This window comes from Loxodonta africana, chromosome 1 (genome assembly GCF_030014295.1).
Source record: "Loxodonta africana isolate mLoxAfr1 chromosome 1, mLoxAfr1.hap2, whole genome shotgun sequence".
NCBI classification, from domain to species: domain Eukaryota; kingdom Metazoa; phylum Chordata; class Mammalia; order Proboscidea; family Elephantidae; genus Loxodonta; species Loxodonta africana.
Window position 1 is genome coordinate 98,292,368 of NC_087342.1, and position 25,734 is coordinate 98,318,101.

At 47.6% G+C, this 25,734-nt stretch overlaps 1 protein-coding gene across 1 annotated transcript; it reads right to left on the bottom strand.

Annotated features, from left to right (window-relative positions):
* Positions 1-4,906: 4,906 nt before the first annotated feature.
* Positions 4,907-25,734, bottom strand: BNIP5 (BCL2 interacting protein 5). The gene is given in 11 exon segments (XM_064294461.1): positions 4,907-5,558; positions 7,191-7,255; positions 8,157-8,288; positions 9,128-9,365; positions 9,701-9,762; positions 13,431-13,547; positions 14,531-14,953; positions 14,956-15,114; positions 16,811-17,138; positions 18,082-18,694; positions 25,336-25,734. Coding segments are annotated over 10 exon segments (2,529 nt in total). The 5' UTR covers positions 18,691-18,694; positions 25,336-25,734; the 3' UTR covers positions 4,907-5,162.

Genomic DNA, 25,734 nt, shown 5'->3' on the forward strand with positions numbered 1-25,734 from the left:
GAAACTGGGTTAATTATGTCATGATGGCACTTGTGCGCCTTTCTGAAGCCCTTTCAAAGCAGCAGAACCTCCCCTGCATGGCTGCGTCCATGTGAAAGCCTCCATGGCATGAGTTAGGGAGGACTACCCTCAATATAGAGCAGTCAAGTGCCTGTGGTTACCAGAAGCAGAGAGACAAGAGAAGATCATCCCCTAGAGCCTTCAAAGAGAACATGGCCCTGCTGACACTCTGCATTCAGACTTCTAGCCTCCAGAACTGTGATACAATAAATTTCCGTTCTTTAAAGCCCCCCATTCTGTGGTTCTTTGTTTTTTGTTTGTTTATTATTGTACTTTAAGTGAAGGTTTACAGAACAAACTAGCCTCTCATTAAACAATAAAACAATTGAACACCTATTGTTTTGTGACATTGGTTACTATCCCCACGACGTGCCAACAATTTCCCTTCTCGACCTTGGGTTCCCTATTACCAGCTTTCCTGTCCCCTCCTGCCTTCTAGTCCTTGCCCCTGGGCTGGTGTGCCCTTTTAATCTCGTTTTCTTTTATGGACCTGTCTAATCTTTGGCTGAAGGGTGAACCTCAGCAGTGATTTCATTACTGAGCTAAAAAGGTGGCAGGGAGCCATACCCTTAAGGCTTCTCCAGCCTCCATCAGGCCAGGAAGTCTGGTCTTTTTTGTGAGTTAGAATTTTGTTGTATATTTTTCTCCAGCTCTGTCCGGGACCCTCCATTGTGATCCCTGTCAGAGCAATTAATGGTGGTAGCCAGGCACTATCTAGTTGTACTGGACTCAGTCTGGTGGAGGCTGTGGTATCTGCAGTACATGAGTCCTTTGGACTAATCTTTCCATTGTATCTTTGGTTTTCTTCATTTTCCCTTGTTCCAGACAGGGTGAGACCAGTGGAGTATCTTAGATGGCCACTCACAAGCTTTTAAGACCCCAGATGCTGTTTTTCACCAAAGTAGAATGTAGAAATTTTCTTTATAAACTATGTTATGCCAATTGAGGTAGATGTTCCCTGAGATCATGGTCCCCATAGCCTTCAGCCCAGTAATTGGGTCCCTCAGGGAGTTTGGATGACCTTGCCTTGTACAGGTAGTGCTTGCTTCCCCAGTATTATGTACTGTCTTACCCTTCACCAAAGTTATCTGTGGTCTTTTGTAACGGCAGCCCCAGGAAACAGCACACTGAGAATGGGACAGCTGAAAAGCACCCAGAAAGAGCCCCAGGCAGGGACAAGGATGCTGACCCCCAGAGCTGTGCAGGCCCCAGACTGTCACAGATGTGCCAGTTGGGTCCCTTCTTGCCCCCATCGTGAATAATCCAAGTCAGACCTTGGTGCATGTCAATGTCTTTATTTGCTCAAATAATACAGTACAAAAATGAGACTCAGATGCCAGCATCGGGAACTCATAATAAATATTCATACAGCTTAAAAAACTGTGTACAAAAGGTTCCTGCCCTTCATTTCACAACTTATTCCAATCATTCACATTTTGGTGGTGTGTTCCTGGACCCTGCCTAAAATAAATCCATAAATAACTCCTCTCTCCCTCACTTCCCAGAAGCAGCAATAACACAAAATGACTTTCAGAACATCTTTGGTTGAGCTTCCCAAAACCTTGCTTTGGGTTGGAAGCTAACCCAGTGCCGTCAAGTCAATTCCAACCTAAATACCCAAGGCCTCTCTGCCCTTGGCTTCTTCCCCTTCCTAAACTCACCCCAAGGTGCTTAACACAGCCATACAGTTTATACCAAGGGTAACCAGATTAAGTGTGCCATCCAAGTTTTAAAACCCTCTCCCCTACGGTCATATCTTTCAGGAAATGTCCAAGGGAGTCAGATGTCTGTTCGCTCCCCCGCTAAGTCTGCATGTAGATTTAGACACACGGCAAAGTGCCTACGCTGGCAGTGAATTGTTCCATCTGAGCCACGCTGTCGAAATTATTCATCTGTGTAGGAGGCAGAGCCTCTCTCAACCCACACCTTACCTTTCTGTGAGTACAAAAAGGAGTCCTTTGCTCAAGACATTTTTCTACTGTCAGCTGGAAAATTGCTGTCATAAATCTACAAATTCACAATGTCTAGGATGTAAATAGCACCTCTTCAGGTAAGGTGCTTTTGGGCAGTGCACACCCGTGCAACCATCCATGGCAGTCCTGCTTGAAACCCTGTCCCATTTCCTGAAAACTACCCAGATCGTAGTTACAATAAGAAAAATAACATACATGGAACTCTCTCACATTTATTTTCTCATCGACTCCTAACAAGCTCCATGAGATGGGAGAGAAGTGTGACATCTGCTTCATTTCCCTGGTTGGCTTGTAGGACACAGGGTTAGAAGGATTCTGAAAGACCATCTAATCCAAGGGCTCTCAATCTATAAATTCTCCCATCCGGAGCCTGCAGAGTCCCTGGGAGGCATCTAGAAGTCCGCATGGACCGCAAGCACTACTGGCCAACCAACTGCATGATACGTTGCACATGGACACACACCTGTTTAAATGCAGGTGGGTGTTCTGGTAAAAGATCGAAATTTATTTTTAAAACTGAGACCCATTTTTAACATCTCGAATAATGTCAGCAGGTCTTCCACATGATAATGGGCATATGTTTAGCCCCTGTGGATCGAGAAATTAGATGATGACCAAAAAAGATTAAGGATTTAGCAACTCTTTTAAATCAAAGTTAAAACCAGGAGACTCACCCAAGGATACATAAGTCAGCACTAGGATTGGCCCCAGAATGAAAAGGTCCTGGCTCCCTGTTCAGTGCTCATGCCCAATGCCTGTCAAGGTAGCTCCCCTGTTTCTCCCATAGCCCCCAACTTAGAGAGGCAACCACTGGTTGTAAAATTCCAGTTGAGGACCAAGGCCTCTCAGGGAATGCCCGGCAGATTGGCCTGGATATCAAGAGATCTCCCCTTCATTCATTCACTCATTTGGTGAGGACTTAAAGATTGCTTTCAGCTCATTGGGGTATATTCAGCCACAGAGTGAAGGCACTCAGTACCCTCTTTAGAAAGATTTCCACATGATAAAGCCATAAAGGATCTGATTGATGGGTCTAGTTCAGCCTGGAGTCCAAGGTCTGAAGAGGAAGGGTCATGTGCAAGGTGTTGCAGCAAGCTTGTGGCAGGTTCAGCAGGTGGAGCCCTAGCTCCTAATTCTCAGTGCTGTTTTCCCCCCAATACAGCTTCTGCATCTAGCTTCCTGAAAGAATCCACAATGGTGCGTAGACATAAAATGGTTGTTCCCTCTTGTCTTCGGTCGTCCATGAAGCACTGGACTGGGGCATTAAGAAGCATCTTCAAGGTCTCCTTCTGGCTAATGCTGCCAACTGATTGGCCAGTTCCAGGGAATTTGGGTCCAGGGCACAGCTTTCAATCTGGACTTTGGCTCTCAGGACTTGTGATGTTCTAGGAGGAGAAAAAGAACATAAATTTTAGCCACAGCCCAGTTACTTATGGGTAAGCTGGCCCCACAGCCAGAGCTTCACCCTAAACCTGCCTTCACTCTGGTGACAATACTTATCATCCCATCAACACATCACACCAACTTCCATCTCTGGGTCTTGGTTCATGCAATCCCTCCTGCCAACAGCGCTCTCCTGTACTTTCTCCCCTTCTAAAGCCTCTCCATCCTCCAAGGTCAAAATCAATGCCTGCCACCTCCATGAAGCCTTCCAGAACTAACCTGCTTTACTGGTCTCAGTTACCACTCATTTGGCATTTAATTTTGTCATTGGTAAACATTTTGTCTTTCACACTAACATGAAGTTTTCAAAGGCAGGACCTTCTACAGGACCTCACAGTGCCTTGCACACCTAAGCACATAGGAGGCTCTCAGTAACTACAGGTTGAGTGAATGAGTGAGTAAGTAGATAGTGAATGAATGAATGGTTAATAAAACCAGAAGATGGAGTCTGAGCTACTGATGATGTCAGAAGTGATATTTCTATAATATCTTTCACGAAGAACTCAGATCACTCTGTAACTATTACCCAACCCAACCTAGAGGGTCAATTATCTGTAATAGATCCATTCTCCAGGAGAAAACTCCAAGGCAGAGAAGAGAGGTCTGAGGTCATGTGACTTCCCACCAGGAAAACAAGCCAACATGAAGCAAAGCATTGGAATGACTAGTTACAACTCTTAGGAAAGAGCCCAGCTTTCTCAGGAGACTTATCAAATGGCTTCTAAAATAATTCCAGGAGAGGAAGACGGAAGTGTTTTTGAGTGATGGTGACATCATCACCGTAAATGTCTGGTTTCCCAGAGGAACATCTGGGCGTAGAAGTTCTGTGACGTTTGTTCCACACCAACAAGCAGACTGTTTTATTCCTTTAAAGTCATGCCTTCATTCATTCAGTAGCTTCTACATTATTGATCTGAATCAAACGTCTGTTAGCAGTTTATCTTAAATAAATTTGAAAAGGGTAGGGGGGAATCTGTTCATCAGAATCTAACAGAAAACATACAAAACTCAAGATTTTTTTTTTTTTTAGGTCAGTGATAAGTATTATCTCTAAAGGGGAAAATCCCAGAGCTTCTAGGGGAAAGGGAATTATTAGGAAAAACATAAAACCAATCAGAACAGTGAGGGTGATGGCAGGGAGAGGCTATTCTTCAATCAACCAAGGTTAAGACTGGTGAATGATCACCTCCTGGAAGCCTGCCAGAACCATAGAGCCCACAGAGCCTTCTGGTCTACCTCAATCATCCCTTAATTGATGTATAAAAACAAAACAACCAAACCCATTGCTGTTGAGTTGATTCTGACTCATAGTGACCCTATAGGACAGAGTAGAACTGCCCCATAGAGTTTCCAAGGAGCACCTGGTGGATTTGAACTGCCGACCCTCTGGTTAGCAGCCATAGCTCTTAACCACTATCCCACCAGGGTTTCCAATTGATGTATAGCCTTACTTTTCCTTGTTATTTACTTTTTATGACAGTCTAGAATTGGGAAGCCAAGCTGTAGAACCCAAGAAATAATAAGAGGGCAAGCTAAGCCAGTAGCCAGTCCGATATGCCATACTGATGTCAAGAGTATAAAAATGTGCATACGATTAGAGAGTGAGCCAAATAAAGAAAGCGCTGATTATGAAGTATGGCCAGTGAGGGTTTGAGAAAAGAAAGATCACTGTGGTTTGGAATGGCCTCAGAAGGCCTCATTGAGGAGGTAGCATTTGAGCAGGACCTTCAAAGTTCTGGATAGGGAGGGGAGGAGAGTGGACAGGAAGGGGATCCCACTTGATCCTGTTTCTTGTGCCACATTGCCACCATCATTCCCGCCCTTCCTCACCAGCTGGGCCTCCTCGTATGGAAACCAGGGGTAAAGGTGCCAGCTGTAGTGGCCTAGGAGACAGATAACGTGGCTATTGTTGCCAGCAAATTTGTTAGCCAAGCTAGCAGCAAACTGGTAGCGTCTCTCATCAAGGCTTTTGTCAGGTTCAGGAGGGTGGGCTTCCCGGCTCTGCAGGGTAGCTATCAGCTTTGTGACAGAGGAGTCGGAGAGCTTGTAAAGAAACGTCTCAAAGCTGGGGTGTCGCCTGATCTGGAAACAGAAAAGAAGACAGGCGATCAGCTTTACTGGCAGGTAGTCCCCTCCCACCAGCTGCCCTTCCACCAACTCCATGCAGCCAGGCTGGGTGCCTCATTGTCCCTGAATGTGCTCCCCATGTTAAATTCTTCCACCAGGCCTAGCCTCTCAGACTGTGTTCTGCAAGGTCCAGCTTAAAGCAGCAGAACAAAGTGAAGAAAAAAAGTACAGGTCTTTAGGTTCAGATAACTGATGTGTTAATCACATTTAGTACCTGTGTGACCCCTCTGAGCCTCTGTCATTCGTCTGTAAAATGGGAATAATAATATCCCCCCAGGGTTGTTAGTTGAGTTGACTCATGGCCACCCCACACGTGTCAGAGTAGAACTGTGCTCTCTAGGGTTTTTGATGACTGATTTTTCTGAAATATATTATCAGGTCCATCTTCCAGAAGCCTCTGAGTGGGTTTGAACCACCAACCTTCCGGTTAGTGGCCAATTGCTTAACCGTTTGCACCACCCAGAGTTGTTGGTGGGTCAGATTAAGTGAGAGAGTTTATGTAAACTCTTTGGTACAGAGTAGAAGTTAAATGAACTTTAGTTCCTACCCTAAGCCTCCTGCGGCAAGCTCCCTGCTCTTAATACTTAAATGTCTTAGGTTGGGTTTCCTCAGAAGCAGACCTAAGTGAAGAAGTTGGGGACAGGTAGTTTATTTGGAAAGTGGTCCCAGGAAACATTGATGGGGGGATGGAGACGCAGGGCAAGGATGGGAATACAGCCCATCCGGGGTGACATCTACAGCTTAATCCCACGAGGGCACTCAGGGAGCCAGCATAGAATACACTCCTCAGAGTTATCCCTCCCAAGGGGCAAGAGGGCTGGGGTATTTATACACCGACTCCATCAGCCATTGGTTGAGGGCTACTGTTGGGGAGAATGGGGACTGTTAATTCAGGCCTGCCATGTGGGTGGCAAAATGCCACTGGAAGCCAGTCCTCAGGCAATAAGAGGCAGGTGCTGGCAGCTGGAAGCTGGGCTGGTGTGCAGTGGATGTAAGGTGAGGCACAAATACCGATTACTCATCTATGACCTGCGCTCATTCCTGACACCTCTTCAGGCATCCTTTATGTTGGTCTCACCAAGTAGACTATGAGTTCTTCAAGGGAAGGAATCTTCTCTTACAGGCTAGCTAGCAGGGAGGAACATCTACAAGCTTGAAAGAATTGGAAACCACATAAATAAGTGTGTGTGGCCAAGAAAGAAGGGGAAAAGGTGGACAGCAGAGGATGAGGTCAGAGGGCTGGGAGGCCAGATATCTAGGCAGAAGGAGGTTTCCAGAGAAGGTGGGACATGAGCTGAACTTCCACAGAGGACTCAGATTGGGAGGTCCTTGCTGGCAGGGGGAGCCACAGATCATTATATTATTTTAAACTAACATTTATCTTATCTACTACATGTCTGGAATTTTCTATACAGCAGTAAACTTTGTCAAGTAGGTATCCATTCCCCATTTTACAAAAGAAGAAACTGAGGCTCAGAGGGGTTAAGGGGCAGATCAAGATCACCCAGAGATGCAGAGATGGGCATTTAACTCAGGTGTCAGTTGTAGGTTGACAAGGTTCCCAGGGGAGGTCTGAGTCGCCCTTACCTGCTTCCCCAACTGGTTGTCCACTTTTTGAAGAAGAGCCACCAGCTTCTGGATGACCTGCTCTTCTAAGGAAAATAAAGAAGGATTGAGGGGCCATTGACTGGAGGCTCTCTAATTCCCTCCCAACAATAAAGTTCTGCAATAACGCATCTATAGATCAAAAACAGTATTTTGTCTTAAAACACAGCCCACAGATTAGTTGTGAAAGGCAAAGAAAAATCTTCCCCTAAACCAGGGTTGGGACATGAGAGTTTTGCTTGGGTTTGCTTTACAGAAATAGTACAGATCTTTGTGTTTCTCTGCCAGGCCCCACCTGTAACCACATTCAGCTCCACTTGACAGATGGGGAAACTGAGGCCTTATTCAGTTGGGACCAGGAGCAGCAAATCAGAATTCAGGGAGGGGAAACACCATGGCTACTGGTGCAGCAGGAACACACCATTCACCTGGGTGGTGAGCGCAGCCTGTTGATACTTGATTGTAAATATTCAGGAATTCTATGAACTAGTTGTTAGACCACTGGCAGCTTGAATAGGCCATGGTGGGAATATTTACACCACAGAAATCTGCAAATGCTACAAATCAGGACTTTTTTTTTTTTTAAAGTCTGTTTCCCAGCACACCGCTGTTTATGAGACACAGAGCAAGGCAGGAATTTTATATTAAAAAATTCTATCAAACCAATAGATGGGAGTGGGATAGGGTCTGGGGGAAGGAGTTACAGCCCAAGAACAGTCAGGTGTTCTCTACCTGGAAAAGACTCTCCACTGGCAACTTTGCCCCAACAGCCCCAGTTCAAAGGCCAAGCCTGTGCCTGCCCCTGTTCTAGAGTTTCCTGGGGTATTAGTCAGCTGCCTTCCCAAGCCCCCTGCTCACCCCCCAGCCTTGGATTCAGCCTGTGAAAATCCACACAAATGAGAAACACCCAAGGGAGCTGTCCCAGGTCAGAGCAAAGGCAGTACTAACTAGATTCACAAGCTCCTTCCAGCTGAGGTTCCCCTTCTGGCTTGTGGCTTCTGGTCTGGGAGGCTGGTTCTGGGGAGCCAATTGGTCCCCTTTCTGCAGGTGACAGCTTCTGGAACTCAATATCCTCCAAGTCTGAGGGAAAAAAGGAGTTGGTGTGAGTGTGTTTTACATCTGTCTCAAATCCACAAATGCACAGCTGAATATAGGTTCTGACAAGAAACTGTTAGACAGCCCTGGCCTGAGAGGGGTCCTGGGTTCCCAGGCTCCTCAGTGAATCCCTGCCTCCTTGGACCAGCCTTGGAGAAGTTCACAGTGCTCTCTGCCCTCTGCAGAAATCGAATTCTTCCTTCTTCCACCAAACCCCTCTGCCTCCTCTCAGCCTGGAAGTCGGGAGCTTAGGAAAACAGCGGAGCCAACAAGTCCCACAAAGCGAACCCCACTTTTACTCTGCGTGACTTTGCCGAGTCACTTAGCCTGTCTGAACCTCACTTCCTCTACCTGTCAAATGGGGGTAGTAAGATTGACCTCTTAGGGTTGCGACTGGATTAAATGAGATAATGTATGTGAAAGTGGCATATCATAGGTTCTCTCTATATGTCAGAGGAACCATTGTATACAGTGGTCCTCACACTTTGAGGCAATAAAAAACAGAGAGGCCCAGGCCTGGCCCTATCTTATCCTGGGCCTCTATATCTTTTATTAACTTTCCAGGTTATTCTGATATACTTAATAACTACTGATCTGATACCATATTTAAGTGTGTATGTTGAGGGGGTGTGTGGATGGTGTGTCCTGCTGGCAACTAGCCCCTTCACCCTCCTCCATGGCCCTTCCATACCTCCCCACCCTGCTCAGAGTAGAAAGCAAGTCAAAGCTGAATGTGACACACAGTTGACCAACCCTTGCCCTAGAGGAAGCCTCCAGGACCAGAGGCAGCCTCAGTGTTACCATGGCAACGCCAGCCTGCTCACCAAGGTCGGGGACGGAGGGCCGCTGGCCACCAACACACAGGGGCAGAAAGCTGGGCCTCTTGGGCGTCCGGGCCTCAGGGCTGGAAACATCTGCAGCCCCCACTCTTTTGGACTCCTTGGAGCTTTGTTTCTTATAAATAAAGGCTCTCCTGAAGCTGGACTTTTTCTCTTGGGATTTCTTCCTGAAGATGGAGGCTGGGTTTTCTACATCCACCTCTGGCTGCTGAGTTTGAAGTCTCTGTGGGGGAGGTGAGAGAAACTGAGTCAGGGCCCCTGACCTTGGGGAGATTACAGGTAAGCTGGGGAGAGAGACCACCATCCCCTGAACAGCAGACCCACTGAGGGCTAGAGGGTGTGGCCCAGACAGAAGAGCAATTGATAATTCGAGCTAGGGAGGGAGGTGCGGTCTGCGGTGGTCAAGGGAAGCTCCAGGAAGGAAGAAGAACAGGAGCCGAGTTTTGGCAAGATGTGGAAATGGCAGGGTGGGGGTGGGGGTGCAGGGAAGGTCTTATGCCAGGCAGGGGTGGAGATGTTCACGGGGAGGGTCGGGGTCTGCATGCAGAATGTCCTCACCTTCTGTGTCCCCTGCTCCTCAGCGTCTTGGAGTAGGGCAAAGATCCTCTGGGTGAATTCTTCTAAAAAAGAAAAAAATCAAAGTGGTTGTTTACAATTTAGTACTTAGAAAGCTTTCCTATGTGGCCATCTTCATTTCCTAAAGCCCAGTTGGCTCCCTGGGAGATTCTCAGAGTCCTGACAAGGCTTCACACCCCAACCCCTGCAGGGTGCTAATGAGCTTGCTTTTGTGGTGGCCCCACCCCACCAGCTCCTCAGGGGTGTCCTGAAGGCCAGCTGGCTTCCTGGGAATACATATTCACTTCTTCCTACACCACTGGGTGCCTACCATGTGCCAAGTTCAACATGTCTGGTTAGCGGTGAGTCAAACAGACCTGGCCCCTGCCTGGGGAGAAGGGGCCACAGGGTGTCTGGCAAGCCCTGCTCCCCACACCTCCCTCCTCTTCTAGGCATAATGGGGCCCCTTCCCAGTTCCCCTTAAAGGCACATGACATGTGAAAAGCAAACTAGGCCAAATGGCAGAAGGAGGGTGGGAAGCAGAGGTTTTTAAAAGTATTTCAGATACACAGAACTGAAGGTGATTTATATGATCTTCAGCCTGGCTTGGAAACCCTGGTGGCGTAGTGATTAAGTGCTACAGTTGCTAACCGAAGGGTCTGCAGTTCGAATCCACTGGGCGCTCCTTGGAAACTCCATGGGGCAGTTCTACTCTCTCCTATAGGGTCACCATGAGTTGCAATCAACTCGACAGCACTGGGTTTGGTTTTTGGTTTTTGGCAGCCTGGCTCTGCCAATAATAAAATAATAATGATGATGACAGCTGCCATTTATTGAGCTTCTCTTCTATGGCCCCCATGCCCTTCCAATCCTCTTTACTTCCCCCGAGGCTCTGCTTCTCAAGCTGGGCTGTCGAGTCGATTCCAACTCATAGCGACTCTATAGGACAGAGTAGAACTGCCAGATGGAGTTTCCAAGGAGCGCCTGGAGGATTTGAACTACTGACCTCTTGGTTAGCAGTTGTAGCACTTAACCACTACGCCACCAGAGTCTCCACTTAACAACAGCAACAATAAGAAGAAGAAATGGCAGCTAACAGTTATTATCTGCCAACCGGCACTGCTGTAAATGCTCTATAGGCATTGGCTCATTTGTTGTTGCTGTTAGCTGCTGTCAGGTAGATTCCAACTCATGGCAACCTCACGTGACAGAGTAGAATTGCCCCATAGGCTTTTCTTGACTGTAATCTTTTTGTGTGTGTGTGTGCTTTAGGTGAAAGCTTACAGCTCAAGTTAATGTCTCATACAAAAATTTATACACATATTGTTACGTGACGCTGTTTGCAACCCCTATAATGTGACAGTACACTCCCCCTTTCCACCCAAGGTTTCCCATGTCCATTCAACCAGTTCCTGTCCCCTCCTGCCTTCTCATCCTGCCTCTGGACAGGAGCCACCCATTTGGTCTCGTGTATCTGCTTGAACTAAGAAGCACGCTCTTCACAAGTATTATTTTATGTTTTATAGTCCAGTCTAATCTTTATCTGAAGAGTTGGCTTCCGAAATGGTTTTAATTCGGAGTTAGTAGAGTATCCCGAGCCATGGCTTCAGGTGTTCCTCCAGTCTCCATCAGACCATTAAGTCTAGTCTTTTCCCGTAAATTTGAGTTCTGCTCCACACTTTTCTCCTGCTCTGTCAGGGGCTCTCTGTTGTGTTCCCTGACAGGGCGGTCCTTGATGGTAGCCAGGCACTGTCTAGTTCTTCTGGTCTCAGACTGATGGAGTCTCTGGTTTATGTGGCCCTTTTGTCTCTTGGGCTAATATTTTCCTTGTGTCTTTGGTGTTGTTCTTCATTCTCCTTTGCTCCACGAATGTTGGGACCAATTGATGCATCTTAGATGGCTGCTCACTAGCTTTTAAGACCCCAGATGCCACTCACCAAAGTGGGATGCAGAACATTTTCTTAATAAACTCTATTATGCCAGTTGACCTAGATGTTCCCCAAAAAACATGGTCCCAAGGCCCCAGCCCCAGTTACTCTGTCCCTCAAAGTGTTTGGTCGTATTCAGGAAACTTCTTAGCTTCTGGTTTAGTCCAGTTGTGCTGACTTCCCCTGTATTGTGTGCTGTCCTTTCCTTCACCCAAGATGATTCTTGTCTACTATCTGGTTAGTGAATTCCCTTCTCTCTCCCTCCCCACCCTGGTAACCATCAAAGAATGTTTTCTTCAGTGTTTAAAACTTTTCTCAAGTTCTTATAATAGGGGTCTCATACAATATTTGTCCTTTTGCAGCTGACTAATTTCACTCAGCATAATGCCTTCCAGATTCCTCCACGTTTCGCAGACTCATCGTTGTTCTTTATTGTTGCATACTATTCCATTGTGTGTATGTACCATAATTTGTTTATCCATTCGTCTGTTGATGGACACCTAGGTTGTTCCATCTTCTTGCTATTGTGAACAGTGCTGCAGTGAACATGGGTGTGCATATATCTATTCATGTGACGGCTCTTATTTCTCTAGGGTATATTCTAAGGAGTGGGATTGATGGATAGTATGGCACTTCTATTTCTAGCTTTATTAGGATGCGCCAAATCAATTTCCAAAGTGGTTGTAGCATTTTACATTCCTGCCAGCAGTGCATAAGTGTTCTAGTCTCTCCATGACCTCTCCAACATCTATTATTTTGTGTTTTTTTGGACTAGTGCCAACCTTGCTGGAGTGAGATGGTATCTCATTGTGGTTTTAATTTGCATTTCTCTAATGGCTAATGATTGTGAACATTTCCTCATCTGTTAGCCACCTGAATGTCTTCTTTGGTGAAGTGTCTGTTCATATCCTTTGCCCATTTTTTAATTAGGTTATTTGTCATTTTATTGTTGAGGTGTTGCCATATCTTGTATATTTTTAGAGATTACATGCTGATTGGATATGTTGTAACCAAAAATTTTTCAGTCTGTAGGTTGTCTTTTTACTCTTTTGGTGAAGTCTTTTGACAAGCATGTTTGATTTTTAGGAGTCCCCAGTTATCTAGTTTCTCTTCTGGTGTTTGTGCACTGTTAGTTATGATTTGTATATGGTTTATGCCATGTATCAGGGCTCCTAGCATTGTCCCTATTTTTTCTTCCAGATCTTTATTGGCTGTAATCTTTACAGAAGCTGATCGACAGATCTTTCTCCCCTGGAGCTGCTGCGTGGGTTCAAACCACCAGCTTTCCGGTTAGCAGCTGAGCACTTAACTACTGCACTACCAGTGCCCCTTTTAAGTCATTTAGAGCCTCCTAATAGCTTTTTTAATAGCTTGAAGAAGTAGGTGCTATTATTATCCCTATTTTACAGATGAGGAAACCAGGAGCGGAGAGATGAAGTGACTTGCCCAAGTGCACACAGCTCCAGTGGGTCAGAGATACATTCAAACTCAGACCCTAAAAATCACTACTGTCTCCAGAGCCCTTGCCAAGAACAATTTTCTTTGCATTACCTACACCAGCCACACCAAGTAGGGCGCTATTACCGTTACCAGTTTACGGCCAAGGCTCAGACAGGGTAATAGGTAGTGTGGCTCAGGGCCTGAGCTCTGGGCCCTGTGCTGCCTCCCCAGCTTGCTGCACTCAGTGGGGAAGTCTGGGGAGGTCACCAACCCTCTCTGGCTCAGTTTCTCTCCTTCAAGGGGAGGGGTCAGGCCACATGTTTCCTTAAGGACCCTTGAGGAAAAGATGGGGCAGGAATACTGACTGGATTCGGAGGCCCTGTCTGGCTCCAACTCCTCTTCAGGCCACCGGCTTCTTGCTCCAGGGGTGATCTTTAAGGCAGTAGGGCTCCTAACATCTGGGACTTGAGGTTCTTCCAAGTCTGAGAAACAAAATGAAACGTGGGTGTGTTAACATCGGCGTGCTGGCTAATCACACCAAGGCCTCGCTAGCAGGTGGGGTGGTCTGCTGAGCTGAACTGGGCTAGGTTCCTGATTTGCTGATCAGACCAATATCCCATATCCCTCGGCACTTCTGTAGTACTGGCTCTCCTTCCTCCCCTGACTCCCCCATGCCTCCGCCATTTTTGCTTGATCCACAAGTGAATAGTAGATGCCCCTTTCATTGCATGAACTGATGGATCATGACCAGAATCCCCCTGTATGAAATTATTTCTCCTCTTGACCTGAAATTCCACCATTAGAAATTCATTCTCTGGTGTCAAGCATTGCCCCCTTATTTTTTTAAATGCAAATTCCCTTTACCAGAACGAAATAATTTGCCTGATCCTTTCTTCCTCTGGCCCTGGCTCTATCATTGATGGGCCATGTGACTTAAACACATTGTTTTAAAACCTCCCTGAGCCTCAGTTCCCTCCTGTGTAAAATGGGGATAATGTAAGTACTTCATAAGGTAGCTGTGATTTAGATCTAGATATGCAATAGGGTGGTATCTTATTTTACAGGTGAGGAAACTGAGGCATAGAGATGCGGAATGACATCAAAGTTACAGCTCAGCACTCAGGTCTCCTGCCCTCCAGGCTCCAGTTCTTTCCTGCACACACTACCCCCTCCAGGGTGTGGAAACTGAGGCTGTGGACAGCTAAAGATGGTTGGGTTTCCCTGAACACGATTTCCATCAAGGGGTTGCCTAGACTTTAGGCAAGATTTGTGTGTGGTGGTATAAAGGACCTGCTGATATCCAGTCCTTTCCCTTTTCCCTACAGCCCTCCCTACACTACTTGGGGCTGAATACAAATGTCAGAACTGGGATGGCAGCCTCAGAATGGCTAACTCCAGCCCTGAGGAAGATTCCAGAGTGGGAGAAAGCTGCAGCGTCACTATGGCAACTGCAGAGCCTGCTCACCAGTGCTGCTGGAGGTGGAGGGCCGGTGGCCACCGACACACAGAGGCAGAAAGCTGGGCCTCTTGGGCGTCCGGGTCTCCAGGCTGGGAACATCTGCAGCCCCAACTCTCTTGGGCTCCTCAGAGCCTTGTTTCTTAAGAATAAAGGCTCTCCTGAAGCTGGACTTTTTCTCTTGGGATTTCTTCCTAAAGACGGGGGCCTGGTTTTGAAGACCCGTCTCAAGCTGCTGGGTTCGAAGTCTCTGTGGGGGAGATGAGAGAAACTGAATCAGGGCCCCCGATCTGAGAAGAAGGGAAATCTCCCTCAGGAAAAACAGCCAAAGTGCTACAGTGGGGCCCCAGATGAAGGGAGGCAACAGAGCCCAGAGCCCAGGGAGGACTGAGGTCTGGAGTTGGGAGGGATGAGGGGGACTCAAGGGTGGGGAGGGGCTGGAGCCAGACCTAAAAGGACAAGTGGGGTTTGAGTGAGGAGGAGAGGCAGTGAGCTCCTGGGGACCTGCACAGATGGCTTGCTCCTCACCTCTTCTTCCCACTCGTCTCCAATTTTCTTGATCAGTTCTACGATCATTTGGATGATAGCATCCTCTAGAAGAAAGAGAATGCACCCGGTTAGTCTTTCCAAATGCACAGAGAACTCTTTATAAATGACTGTCTTGGACTTCTGAGATGAACTTGGGCCTTCAGGGTTGGGTAAGGGCTCTCCTAAAATAGCTCCCCAGGCCGCAGAAGGGGGAAAAAGCACCACATCCCAGAGCTGGTCCTTCTGAGAGAGGGTTGGAGGGCATTGGGAGATCCACAGGGTGAGGATAATAATTCAAAGCATGAATTTTTATGTAGGAGAGTTCAGGTCAGCCCTCTGGGCACTCAACTTGTATCCCATTATTTCCTCTGAACTTCACATGTCTATAACTATCTGCTTTGGGTTCAGCAAGCTGTGTTACCTTGGGTAAGTCTATTAAACTCTCTGGTCCTCCATTACTTCCCCCTGTGAAACATGGATTGTAACCCCTATCCTACCTCCTTCAAAAGACTGGGAGTCATCAAATAAGGGGCTGGACTTGGAAATATTTTCTAAGCCTAATGCTGACCCTCCAATCTGCTACATGCAAGTAGAGGAAATGATGAAGACCCGGCCTAAGTAAGGCAGAGGACAGAAGGAAACCAGCAGCCATGACTCAGAGACAGCCTACCAAGTATGTGCCTCGCCACATTCCCAAGGTTATTCCAAGAATTCACAAACAATGGAATATGATTTTCTTTGATACCTCAGTCAACCTACTCAAGGACAATATTCCCAGACTGGCCTCTGCTAGCTACCAGCTGATTATTTACATAAAAAGAGGTGCAAACATTACTCACTGTTCCCAGGCTGACTTGCAGTATTTTTCACCCCTCCTTTCCCTTCTTGGTTAGCTTAGGTTGCAAACCAAAAAGTTGACAATGTGACTCCACCAGCCTCTCCTTGGAAACCCTATGGGGCAGTTCTACTCTGTCCTATAGGGTCACTGTGAGTCAGAATGAACTCGATGGCAACGGGTTTGGTTTTTTTTGTTTTTGTTTTTATACAGGGAATTGGATAAATAGGGAATGGTTGTTGATTTTGCTAGGCTCAGTAGTGGCATTGTGGTTGTGTATGAGGACGTCCTTAGCTTTCGGAGATGCACCCTTAAGCGTTTAGGGGTGAAGGCTCATCTTACTATAAAAAGGTTTAGCAACAAAACTGTACACGCTATTATAACCATTGTTGAATCTAGGTGTGAGTATACGAGTGTGAATTTAACTATTGTTTCTACTCTTCTGTATATTTTTTAAAAGTAAAATGGTTTTTTAAATACTAAAAAAAAAAAACCTATTTCCATTAATATAGTCCCTGGTGGTACCAATAGATAATACACTCAGCTACCAACCAAAAGGATGTAGGTTCAAGTCCACCTAGAGGTACATCAGGAGAAAGTCCTGCTGATTGACAGCCAAAATATCAGCCATTGAAAACCGCATGGAGCACAGCTCTACCCTAACACACAGGGGATGGCCAAGTCGGAATTAACTCCACAGCAGCTGGTTTTTTGTTTTTTTTTATTTGCCATAAGGTGCATTTGCCTTTCTCATTCCTCTGACTCCTTCCTGTGAAACTCTAAGGCAAGTAAACATGACCTGAAGCACCAGAATAGCAGAGGCCGGTGCACAGATATTGAGAGCAACCATCCAGGGTCTATGTAAGCATTCCGAGCAATCGGTCCCACCTATAGGCAAAAAGGAAACCAGCTAGATTCTGACTCACCGCTGAGCTGTCGCTCCGCTTCCCACTTGTGACCTGTAGCTTGGGAAGAATCAGTCTGGACTCCAGCACACCTGCCTTCAGTGAACAAGCACTCCGGGAGATCAGGATTTTCCCTGCCTGGAATAAAGATGGAATTGAGTGTCTGTGGGGGCGAGGAAGGGGGTGTCAGTGATATGCGTCTGACCTTGTTAATCAACATAAGGAAACAGCACAGGACCCGAAAGCTGTAGCCAGCTCTAGGCTTAACCAAAAACTCAGGGCCCCACCAAGGTTTTGATTTGAAAACAGGCTGCTGCCTCCATCCATCTCCCTCCCCCAACCCCGACCACTACCAAGAAAATCAATCCTGTCTCTTCCCTGGGTCTCTTCTCCCCATTAGTATCACAGTGAGTTTTGAGTTCTACAGGGCAGAGCTCCATCCTCCGCAGGTGCCTGTGGGGCATCTTAGAAATTCATTCCCAAGGCCCCAAGAGTCAGAACAAGAAGACACCTGGGGGACCAGCTCCAGAGAGGAGCGGTGGCTAGCTCGAGGTTACACAGCAAGTTTATTCCTAATGAAGTCAAGTCCAGAAGCGAGGACTCCAGCACCCCAGCAGCCATCTCCTTTCCCCAGCACCTGCCCCAGGTCCCCACATTATGGACCATGTGAAGGGTAGGGCTTTCCTCTTATCCACCCTCTGTTTTCCCCTTTTCTCCTAGGACCATCCTTCTCAAACAGGAGCTCTTCACAACAGCTGCCATTTACTGAGCACTATTCACGTCACCAAGGAGCCCTGGTGGCACAGTGGTTAAGCACTCGGCTGCTAACCAAAAGGTTGGAGGTTCGAACCCACCAGCTGCTCCTCAGGAGAAAAGATATGGCAGTTTACTTCTGTACAGATTACAGCCTTGAAAATCCTGTGGGGCAGTTCTACCCTGTCCTATAGGGACAACTATGAGGTGGAATCAACTCAACAATGGGTTTGGTTTTTGGTTTTATTTGTGTGACTACTGCCATGAGACCACAAATATTATCTCCATTTTACCAATGGGGGGAAAAAAATTGGACTCAAAGAGGGAAATCACCAGCCCTGGGTCACACAGCTAGCGCCTGGTGGAGCTGGAGTTTAATCTCAAGTTCTCAGCCACTGTGTTGTTCGCCATGTAGAAATTTCACAGTGGCATTGTTCCCAAGAGTTCCCCCACCTCCATGTCCCCTCTGTTGAGAGGTTTGAGGAACAAACTTAAAGTAGCCTAGCCCTTTGGTGGCAGGAGTCGGGGGATGCGGGCACATGCTTACCCTTGCGAGCTGGGCCCAGGTCAGACTCCTCAGGGTGTGAGGCAGCTTCCTGATCTTGAACCCCCTTGGTTTCCTCAGTGACATGTTTCTTGTGACCAGAGGCTTTCTTACGGCTGGGCTTCTTGTCCTGGGATTTCTTTCTAACAGCTGGCTGCCCAGGAGCCACAGGGGACTCCACAGGCTGGGAGAGGCTCTCCTTCCTCTTTGGCCTTCTGCTGGCCTTGTCTTTGGGCTCCTCAGGGCTTGTCCTCAAGAAGAAGTTGAACAGGACTTTCAGCAGCCCCGGCTGGGCCCGCCTATGGGCCTTGTCCTTCTTGGTGTCCTGTGGTGAGCTCTGCTCACTGCGGATAGGCTTGTTGGTCTCCTCCAGACTGAGGGCAGTGGCCATGGTGCCCTGAGCCTCTGCAGGCTGAGCTAGGCTCTGGAAACATCCAGCCCCATCACTGGATGTCCGGCGAAGCTCCTTCTTGGAGTAGGTGCTGTGCAGAGAAAGACACGGGCAGTCCCACGACTCTGAGTCCTTCCTGGGGTCCTGCGACCGCTCCAGAGACCTGGTTCTCCTCTTTGGCAAAGGCTTCCTTAGATCCTGAGAATTCTCCATTGGGCTGCAACCAAAACAAACAGCATCTTTAGAAGAGGCCTATCAGAAACTGCTGTGGTGGGCTAATTATGCTGCCGTGGGCCAGTTCACCTTCACCCATTAAGGAGAGTCGTATTAACCTCTCACACTGACACTTTTCCAAAGGTGTTGTCTCATTTAAATTCCTCAGCAACCCTGGGAGGGAAGGTGTATCATTATGCCCATTTTCCAGAAGAGGAAACTGAGGTCATGGCCCAGATCTCACAGCTAGTCAACAGCAGAGTCAGGACCGGAACCAGCACTTGTGTGTGTCCACATAAGGACAACCTTAGCAGAACCGAGAAAATGGGCCAGGGGAGGAGGCAGACAAGGATTTACCTGGGTTTTAACGTTCCCTAAAAGGAACACCTGGGTTACAATGAAAACGCTTAGCAATACACAACAGTACCTCATGTGGAAACTGCCCACCTCAGAGGCTGCCTTATGGTTGTGCTTCCAAAACACAGTACAGGGTGGAACAAGGGGAAGAAATCACAAAGGGAAAGATTTTTCCCTGTTTCACAGGCACCGCTGTGCGCCCAGAATTATGCTCAGTGCTAGTGCCAGTACCAGCTGCCATCGAGTCAGTTCTCACTCATGGTGACCCCACGTGTGTTAGAGTAGAACTGTGCTCTATAGGGTTTTCAATGGCTGGTGTTTCCGAAGGAGATCCCCAGGCCTTCTGAGGTGCCTCTGGGTGAACTTGAACTGCCCACCTTTTGGTTAGCAGCCAAGCACGTTAACTCTTTGCACCATCCAGGGACTCCTTGCTCAGTGCTAGGGATAGAATAACCAATAAGACGCAGCATGTGCCCTCAAAGAGAATATCCTGGTCTCCATTACCCCACAGTCTGCTCTCTTTAGCAGTACATGGTCTTGAGAGAGGATACATTTAGGTTGAAGGTCTGTTTGATTTTAAGATCAAAGTAAACTGAGCCAGAAAGAAATATTGACTGTGCAGTGCCAGGAATCTCTGCTTTTCCTGTACGTTCCTGTGGTCAGGGCAAATTGGGTGGGGTTGGCAGATAAACTGTTCAACAACAAAACCATAATACCAGCCAAACACGCAGGACCCTTTTGCTCAGCTCTGCTGCTCCTCTTGTACTAACTTGGCTGGAGGGAGCCCATCACAGGGAGGGCCAGAGCGTCTGTACCCAGCTGATGGGAAGAGAGGCGCAGTCATCTTTTAAGGAGCTGTCATTGCTATGGAAACCGTTTTCACAATTGCTGATGGCCGCAGTGTCCTCCTACCACTTTCGAAGGACACACTGCTACTTCCAATCAAAACATCAATATAATTCCACAAGGCCATGTTTTTCCTTCTTGAAGGAGCCCTAGTGGCCCAGTGGTTAAGGGCTCGGCTGCTAACCCAAAGGTCAGTGGTTTGAACTCACCCAGTGGATCCGTGGGAGAAAGACGTGACAGTCAGCTTTTGCAAAGATTTATAGCCTTGGAAACCCTGCGTGCAGTTCTACTCTGTCCTGTGGGTCGCTATGAGTCGGAATCGACCTGACAGCGATGGGTTTAGTTTAGTATTGTTTTTTAAGATTTTTCAAAAATATCTGCCTTGGTTTGGCCACCCCCTCCCTGGGACAACCAGTGCCCGGAGCCCAGAGGGAAGTGAGAGAGAGCCAAAAAGCAGCTGCCACAGCCCCAGAGGCAGGGAGAGGGTGGGAGGGCTGAGCTCAGCCCAGTTCTCCTGCTACCTCTCCGACCGCTCCTCCTCTGTAATGTTCTAAAGGTTCTGTCTTCAAACTCTTGTGTCCCCCGTTTTGGTCTCTAGCCCCAGGGATTGAGCCAAAGAGGGAAACCCCCTCCACCCCCAAGAATAAAACACTCTGTGGAACTTCTCTGTGGAGGGTGTGTTTTGCGTGCCCCAAAGCAATCGTTTTAATATTACCCACTTGCCATTGAGTTGACTTACTCATGGCAACCCCACATGTATCAGAGTAGAACTGTGCTCCACAGGGTTTTCAATGGCTGATTTTTTTAGAAATAGATCACCAGACCTCTCTTTTGAGGTGCCTCTGAGTGGACTCGAACCTCCAGTCTTTTGGTTAGCAGCCAAACAACATTAACCATTTGGATCACCCAGGGACTCCGTTTTAATATTACTCCCCCAACTTCGTATTCTACATGGGCTGAAATTAAATCTTTCTAGACTTCCTGATTGTAAAATTCTGCTTATCTAGAATTCATCAAAGCAGGATTTCCTTTTCCTTCCTCTTTTTTCTTGTTTTGCGCCCCTGCTTTGCCCAATGCTCAGTCTGACCATCGGGGAATCCCACCCTGCCCAGGACGTGCTTCCAGACCAGCAACCCTGTGACAGCAGCAGACACCCATTGGGTTACTGGAAACCCAGCTGCTCTTATAAACTTGTTTGTTGCCTTGACAGAGGGTGAATTTCAGAGCAAAGTCCAAATCAGCTCATAAACACCTAACTAATCAGCAGATCACATGACTTCTGATAAGACATGACATATACCAGTGACGTGTTTAAAAACAACAATAAACAAAAGAAAGCACGCAAAACTGACTTCGGGTTACTATGGAGCAGGAAGCTCGGCCGTTTTTCCCAAGCCTACCACCTTTTTTGGTTTATTTTCTAAATTGTACACTGATATCATGTATCCACTCATCTCTAATTTGCTCACGCAGCTGCTTCACTCTGTGACTGCTCTTGCAGTGTGTCACGTAGAGATTTTACCATTTCCCTTCCCCACACCTGTAACCATCACAAAACAGGTATTTAACAAATACCCTACTGCTATACACCCATACCCGCCGATCCCAGAGGGAGTGGGTGTGGGCACACACGTGTGGACCCACACATCAGAACCACAGGCACACGTGTCACTGAGACACACTTGTGTATGCCAGTTGTTATTATCATTGTGGTCATTAGGTGCTGTCAAATTGATTTTCGACTCCTAGCAACCCCATGTGACAGAGTAGAACTACTCCATAGAATTTCCTAGGCTATAATCACTACAGGAGCAGGCCGACAGATCTTTCTCCCACAGAGCTACTGGGTGAGTTCAAACCGCCAAACGGTTAGCAGCCAAGGACTTAACTGTTACACGACTGGCGCTCCTTCATGGACTCATAACACCTTGTATTTTTCCCATCCCAATTGTAAGGGAAGAATTGTCAATGAGGTTGCTAAGGTGATACAAATGGTTAACATAGTCAGCTGCTAACTGAAAGGTTGCAGGTTTGAGTCCACCCAGAGGCACCTCAGAAGAAAGGCCGGGCCATCTACTTCCAAAAAATCAGCCACTGAAAACCCTATGCAGCACAGTTCTACTCTGGCACATATGGGTCACCATGTGTTGGAATCTACTGAACAGTAACTGGGAAAAAAAATTACCAATGTAACTGTTTGCCACCTGCCCTCCGCAACAAAGGACCCACCTGCTGTGTCCATGGCATCTAGGAGACTCTCAGTGTTTATGGAGGGAATGAGCTATACGCAGACATAAAACCAGCTCACTTTGCGCTGTGCCACACTGCACCCAGAGAGCCCTCTCATCTATATTATCCCATGTAATCTTTGCCCAGGTCTTTGAATCAGGCTAGCTGTGGGAGTATTGAGGCTCTGATATTAAGAGATTGCCCAAGGCCCTATAGCTAGGAAGTTGAAAGCTGAGACTTGAATCCACTCCTCTTGATTCTAAGTCCCATCTTCTCTCTCTTATACCAACTGGCCTCCATAAATACAGGCACACACACATGCATGGACTTACACCAAGGATTTACAGGTGAGCGAAGTTGCTAAGGTCACACCAACAGAAATAACCACATCCACATGCATGCCTTTCATAACTGATACACACAGAGTCAGATGTCCACATTTGCCCAGATACAGACACCAACGTCCAGAGGCAATGATTGTATACACAACCTGGGGTGCACAGACCAGGGAAGGAAACGAGTCAGTCAACTGGAGGGCCAAGGACTGCACTGTAAGCTCATGGCTTCTCATTGGTATCGTTCACACTCACACCCAGGCTGTCATGCCAGTCCAAGCTCAAAGACTTCAACCTGGGATCCTGAGAAGGTGTGGCTTCCAGTGCAGCTCTCAAGGACACATCTGTGGTGAGGGCAATGGAGTTTGCTCTCCACACCTCTCCACATACAGTGTGGAGGTTCCTCGGAGAAGAGTCTCAACCTTCATTTGCAGGACTGGATGGAAGAGGTGTGGACAAGACAAAGTGACCATCTCTTCCCTCCTTAACACCTGGGTCCACTCTTCGCCCACGCCTGCATCCCAGGCATTTTTGTTTTTTGCCACCGAGTCGACTCTGACTCATAGGACAGAGTGAAACTGCCCCATAGGGTTTCCTAGGCTGTAATTTTACGGGAGATGCTACCCATTCGAGGTATTTCTTCTCCTCTGTGGATTACCTGTTAGATTCCTAGATTTGGAAGAGACTTGAGAAGTCTCTAGCCCCACCTTCTAGAGTACATTGTTATTGTTGCGTACTGTCAAATTGATTCCGACTTATAGCGACCCTATATGACAGAGTAGAACGTCCCATTGGGTTTCCTTAGCTGTAGAATTTATAGAAGCAGATCACCAGGTCTTTTCTCCCATGGAGTCGCTGATGAGTTCAAACAACTGACCTTTTGGCTAGCAGTCGAACAGTTAATCACTGCGCTAGCAGGCCTCCTTTTTCTATAATATAAACCAAAACCAATCCAGTTGCTGTCAAGTCGATTCCGACTCATAGTGACCCTATAGGACAGAGTAGAACTGCCCCATAGGGTTCCCAAGAAATCTTTACAGCAACAGACAGCCACATCTTTCTCTGATGGAGCAGCTGGTGGGTTTAAACCGTTGAGCTTTTGCTTAGCAGCTGAGCTCTTTAACCTCTGCACCACCAGGGCTCCTTCTATAGTATCCAAAAGCAAATCAGTTGCAGTCAAGTCGATTCCGACTCATATCGACCCTACAGGACAGAGTAGAACTGCCCCATAGGAATTCCAAGGAGCGGCTGGTAGATCCAAACTGCTGACCTTTCAGTTAGCAGCTGAACCCTTAACCACTGCACCACCAGAGCTCCTCTTCTATAGTATTAGAAAAAAAAAAAAACACAAACCCGTTGTCATCGAGTAGATTCTGACTCATAGCGACCCTATAGGACAAAGTGGAACTGCCCCACAGAGTTTCTAAGGAGCATCCGGCGGATTTGAACTGCTGCCCTTTTGGTTAGCAGCTATAGCACTTAACCATTACACCACTAGAGTACCCTCTTTCTACAGTATAGGAATTCTTTATGCCACATTCCTGGCAGGTAGTCTTGTAACCTCTGTTTGATCACTTCCTGCAATGGGAATTTACCACCTTTCAAGGTCAAACTATCCACTACTAGCCAGCATGGATTTTAAGAAAAGTCCACCTTACACTGAGCTAGAATCAACCAGCGGCAGTCTTCACACACCTGAGGAGGGGTCACGTCACCCCTTTGAGTGCTCTCTGATAAGGCGGAACATCCCCAATTCTCCAGATCTCTTGGTGGTTCCTCAGATCACACTGTCTCTAGGCCCAATATGAGCCTGGGCACCATCTCTAGATACCCCCAGCTGATCCTTATCGAGGGCCTGACCACAGCAGAGCCCAGGGGTGTCTGCACCCTATGCCTCCGTTAACGCACCTCAGATCACACAAGTCAAGTGAATAACCACATCACAGGTGGAGAGCACGAGCTCCACCTGGGCTGGCCCGCACCTCAGTGGAAAGCAGTGGGATTTGGCCATCTGCCTATTCCTTATTATCACCACCACACACGTATCACCCAGTATCAGTGTTCCAAACGGTACAGATTTGTATCTTTTGGGGGAGCCTTCAAAACCCAAAGGATGAAGTCCTTGGTGGTGGAACTCCAGGCACGGGGATACAGCAGTGGGCAGATCAGGAGTGGGAGGCAGTGGAGCCGTTATCCACAAAGCTGGAGAACTCCAAAAATGACTACCGCTCCCCTTCCATCCAACGCCTCAAATGTGTGCCCCAGAGGTGCCCCCACCACACCCCATACCTCATTCCCTCTATCACGTCCTCTATCCAAGACCTCAAGGCAACTGCATATAAAAGCGCCAAAGCCCCCATCAGAGCTGCAGGCCACCAGAGTTCTTTCCATAAGACCCCCCCTCCTTGGACTAACTTCTAAAAAACTTAAAATCATAGAACTTTAATCCAGGTGCAGGCATAGACAATAATACCTCCCTGTACTATGTAGCTTTACATACACTCTGCAGCTTGACTTACACATCCTGCTGGTAGGCCACGATGCCCCATTCTATAGATGAGGAAACTTAGCCTCAGGGAATTTAAGGGCTTTGCTCAGGGCTGTTGGCTAGCAAGCAGCAGGTTTGGGACTTGAGTTCAGAGCTTAGAATTCCAAATTAGTTTAGAGCTTTTCACAAGAGACTTGGTTGAGGCCACTTAATGGATCCCTACTCTTTCTAGAGATGAGGAAACCGAGGCCCAGAGAGGCCCCAGCAAACTAGAAAGCAGAATTGAGACTTGACTCAGGGTCTGACTCTTGGTTCTACCCCCCTTTCAGGACCCCAAAAATACCTACCCAACTTCTCCAGCCCCCAAAGGAGAGAATATTGTTCACCAACCTTGAACCACGAAAGTCCCTCCTGTTGCAGACCGGGGTCACGGAGTCAGGGGGCTCTGCGTCTGTCACCACCCTCAGCAGCTGGGCGCCTCTCCCTGTCGGCTGGAGGGTGTATGGGATAAGGTGTCAGGTTCAGCTCTCCAAGGGAGAAGATGCTGCTATTGTTGTTGCCAACGTTCAGAATGGCTCAGAAGATGCTTTTGGTCATATATATCCTGTCTACCAGTTGCTGAGCTCACAGGCAGCCAATCCCGGGGCTGGAGCGCAGGCCGCCTCCTGCACCTGCTATGCCAGACCCAACAGCAGCTGCTTCCCGCTCCTCCAATGACAGGAGGCTTAGCTCAGTTCCCCTGGAAAAAATAGTTTCACTTGATAACTTCCTTACTGCACCCAAGTCCAA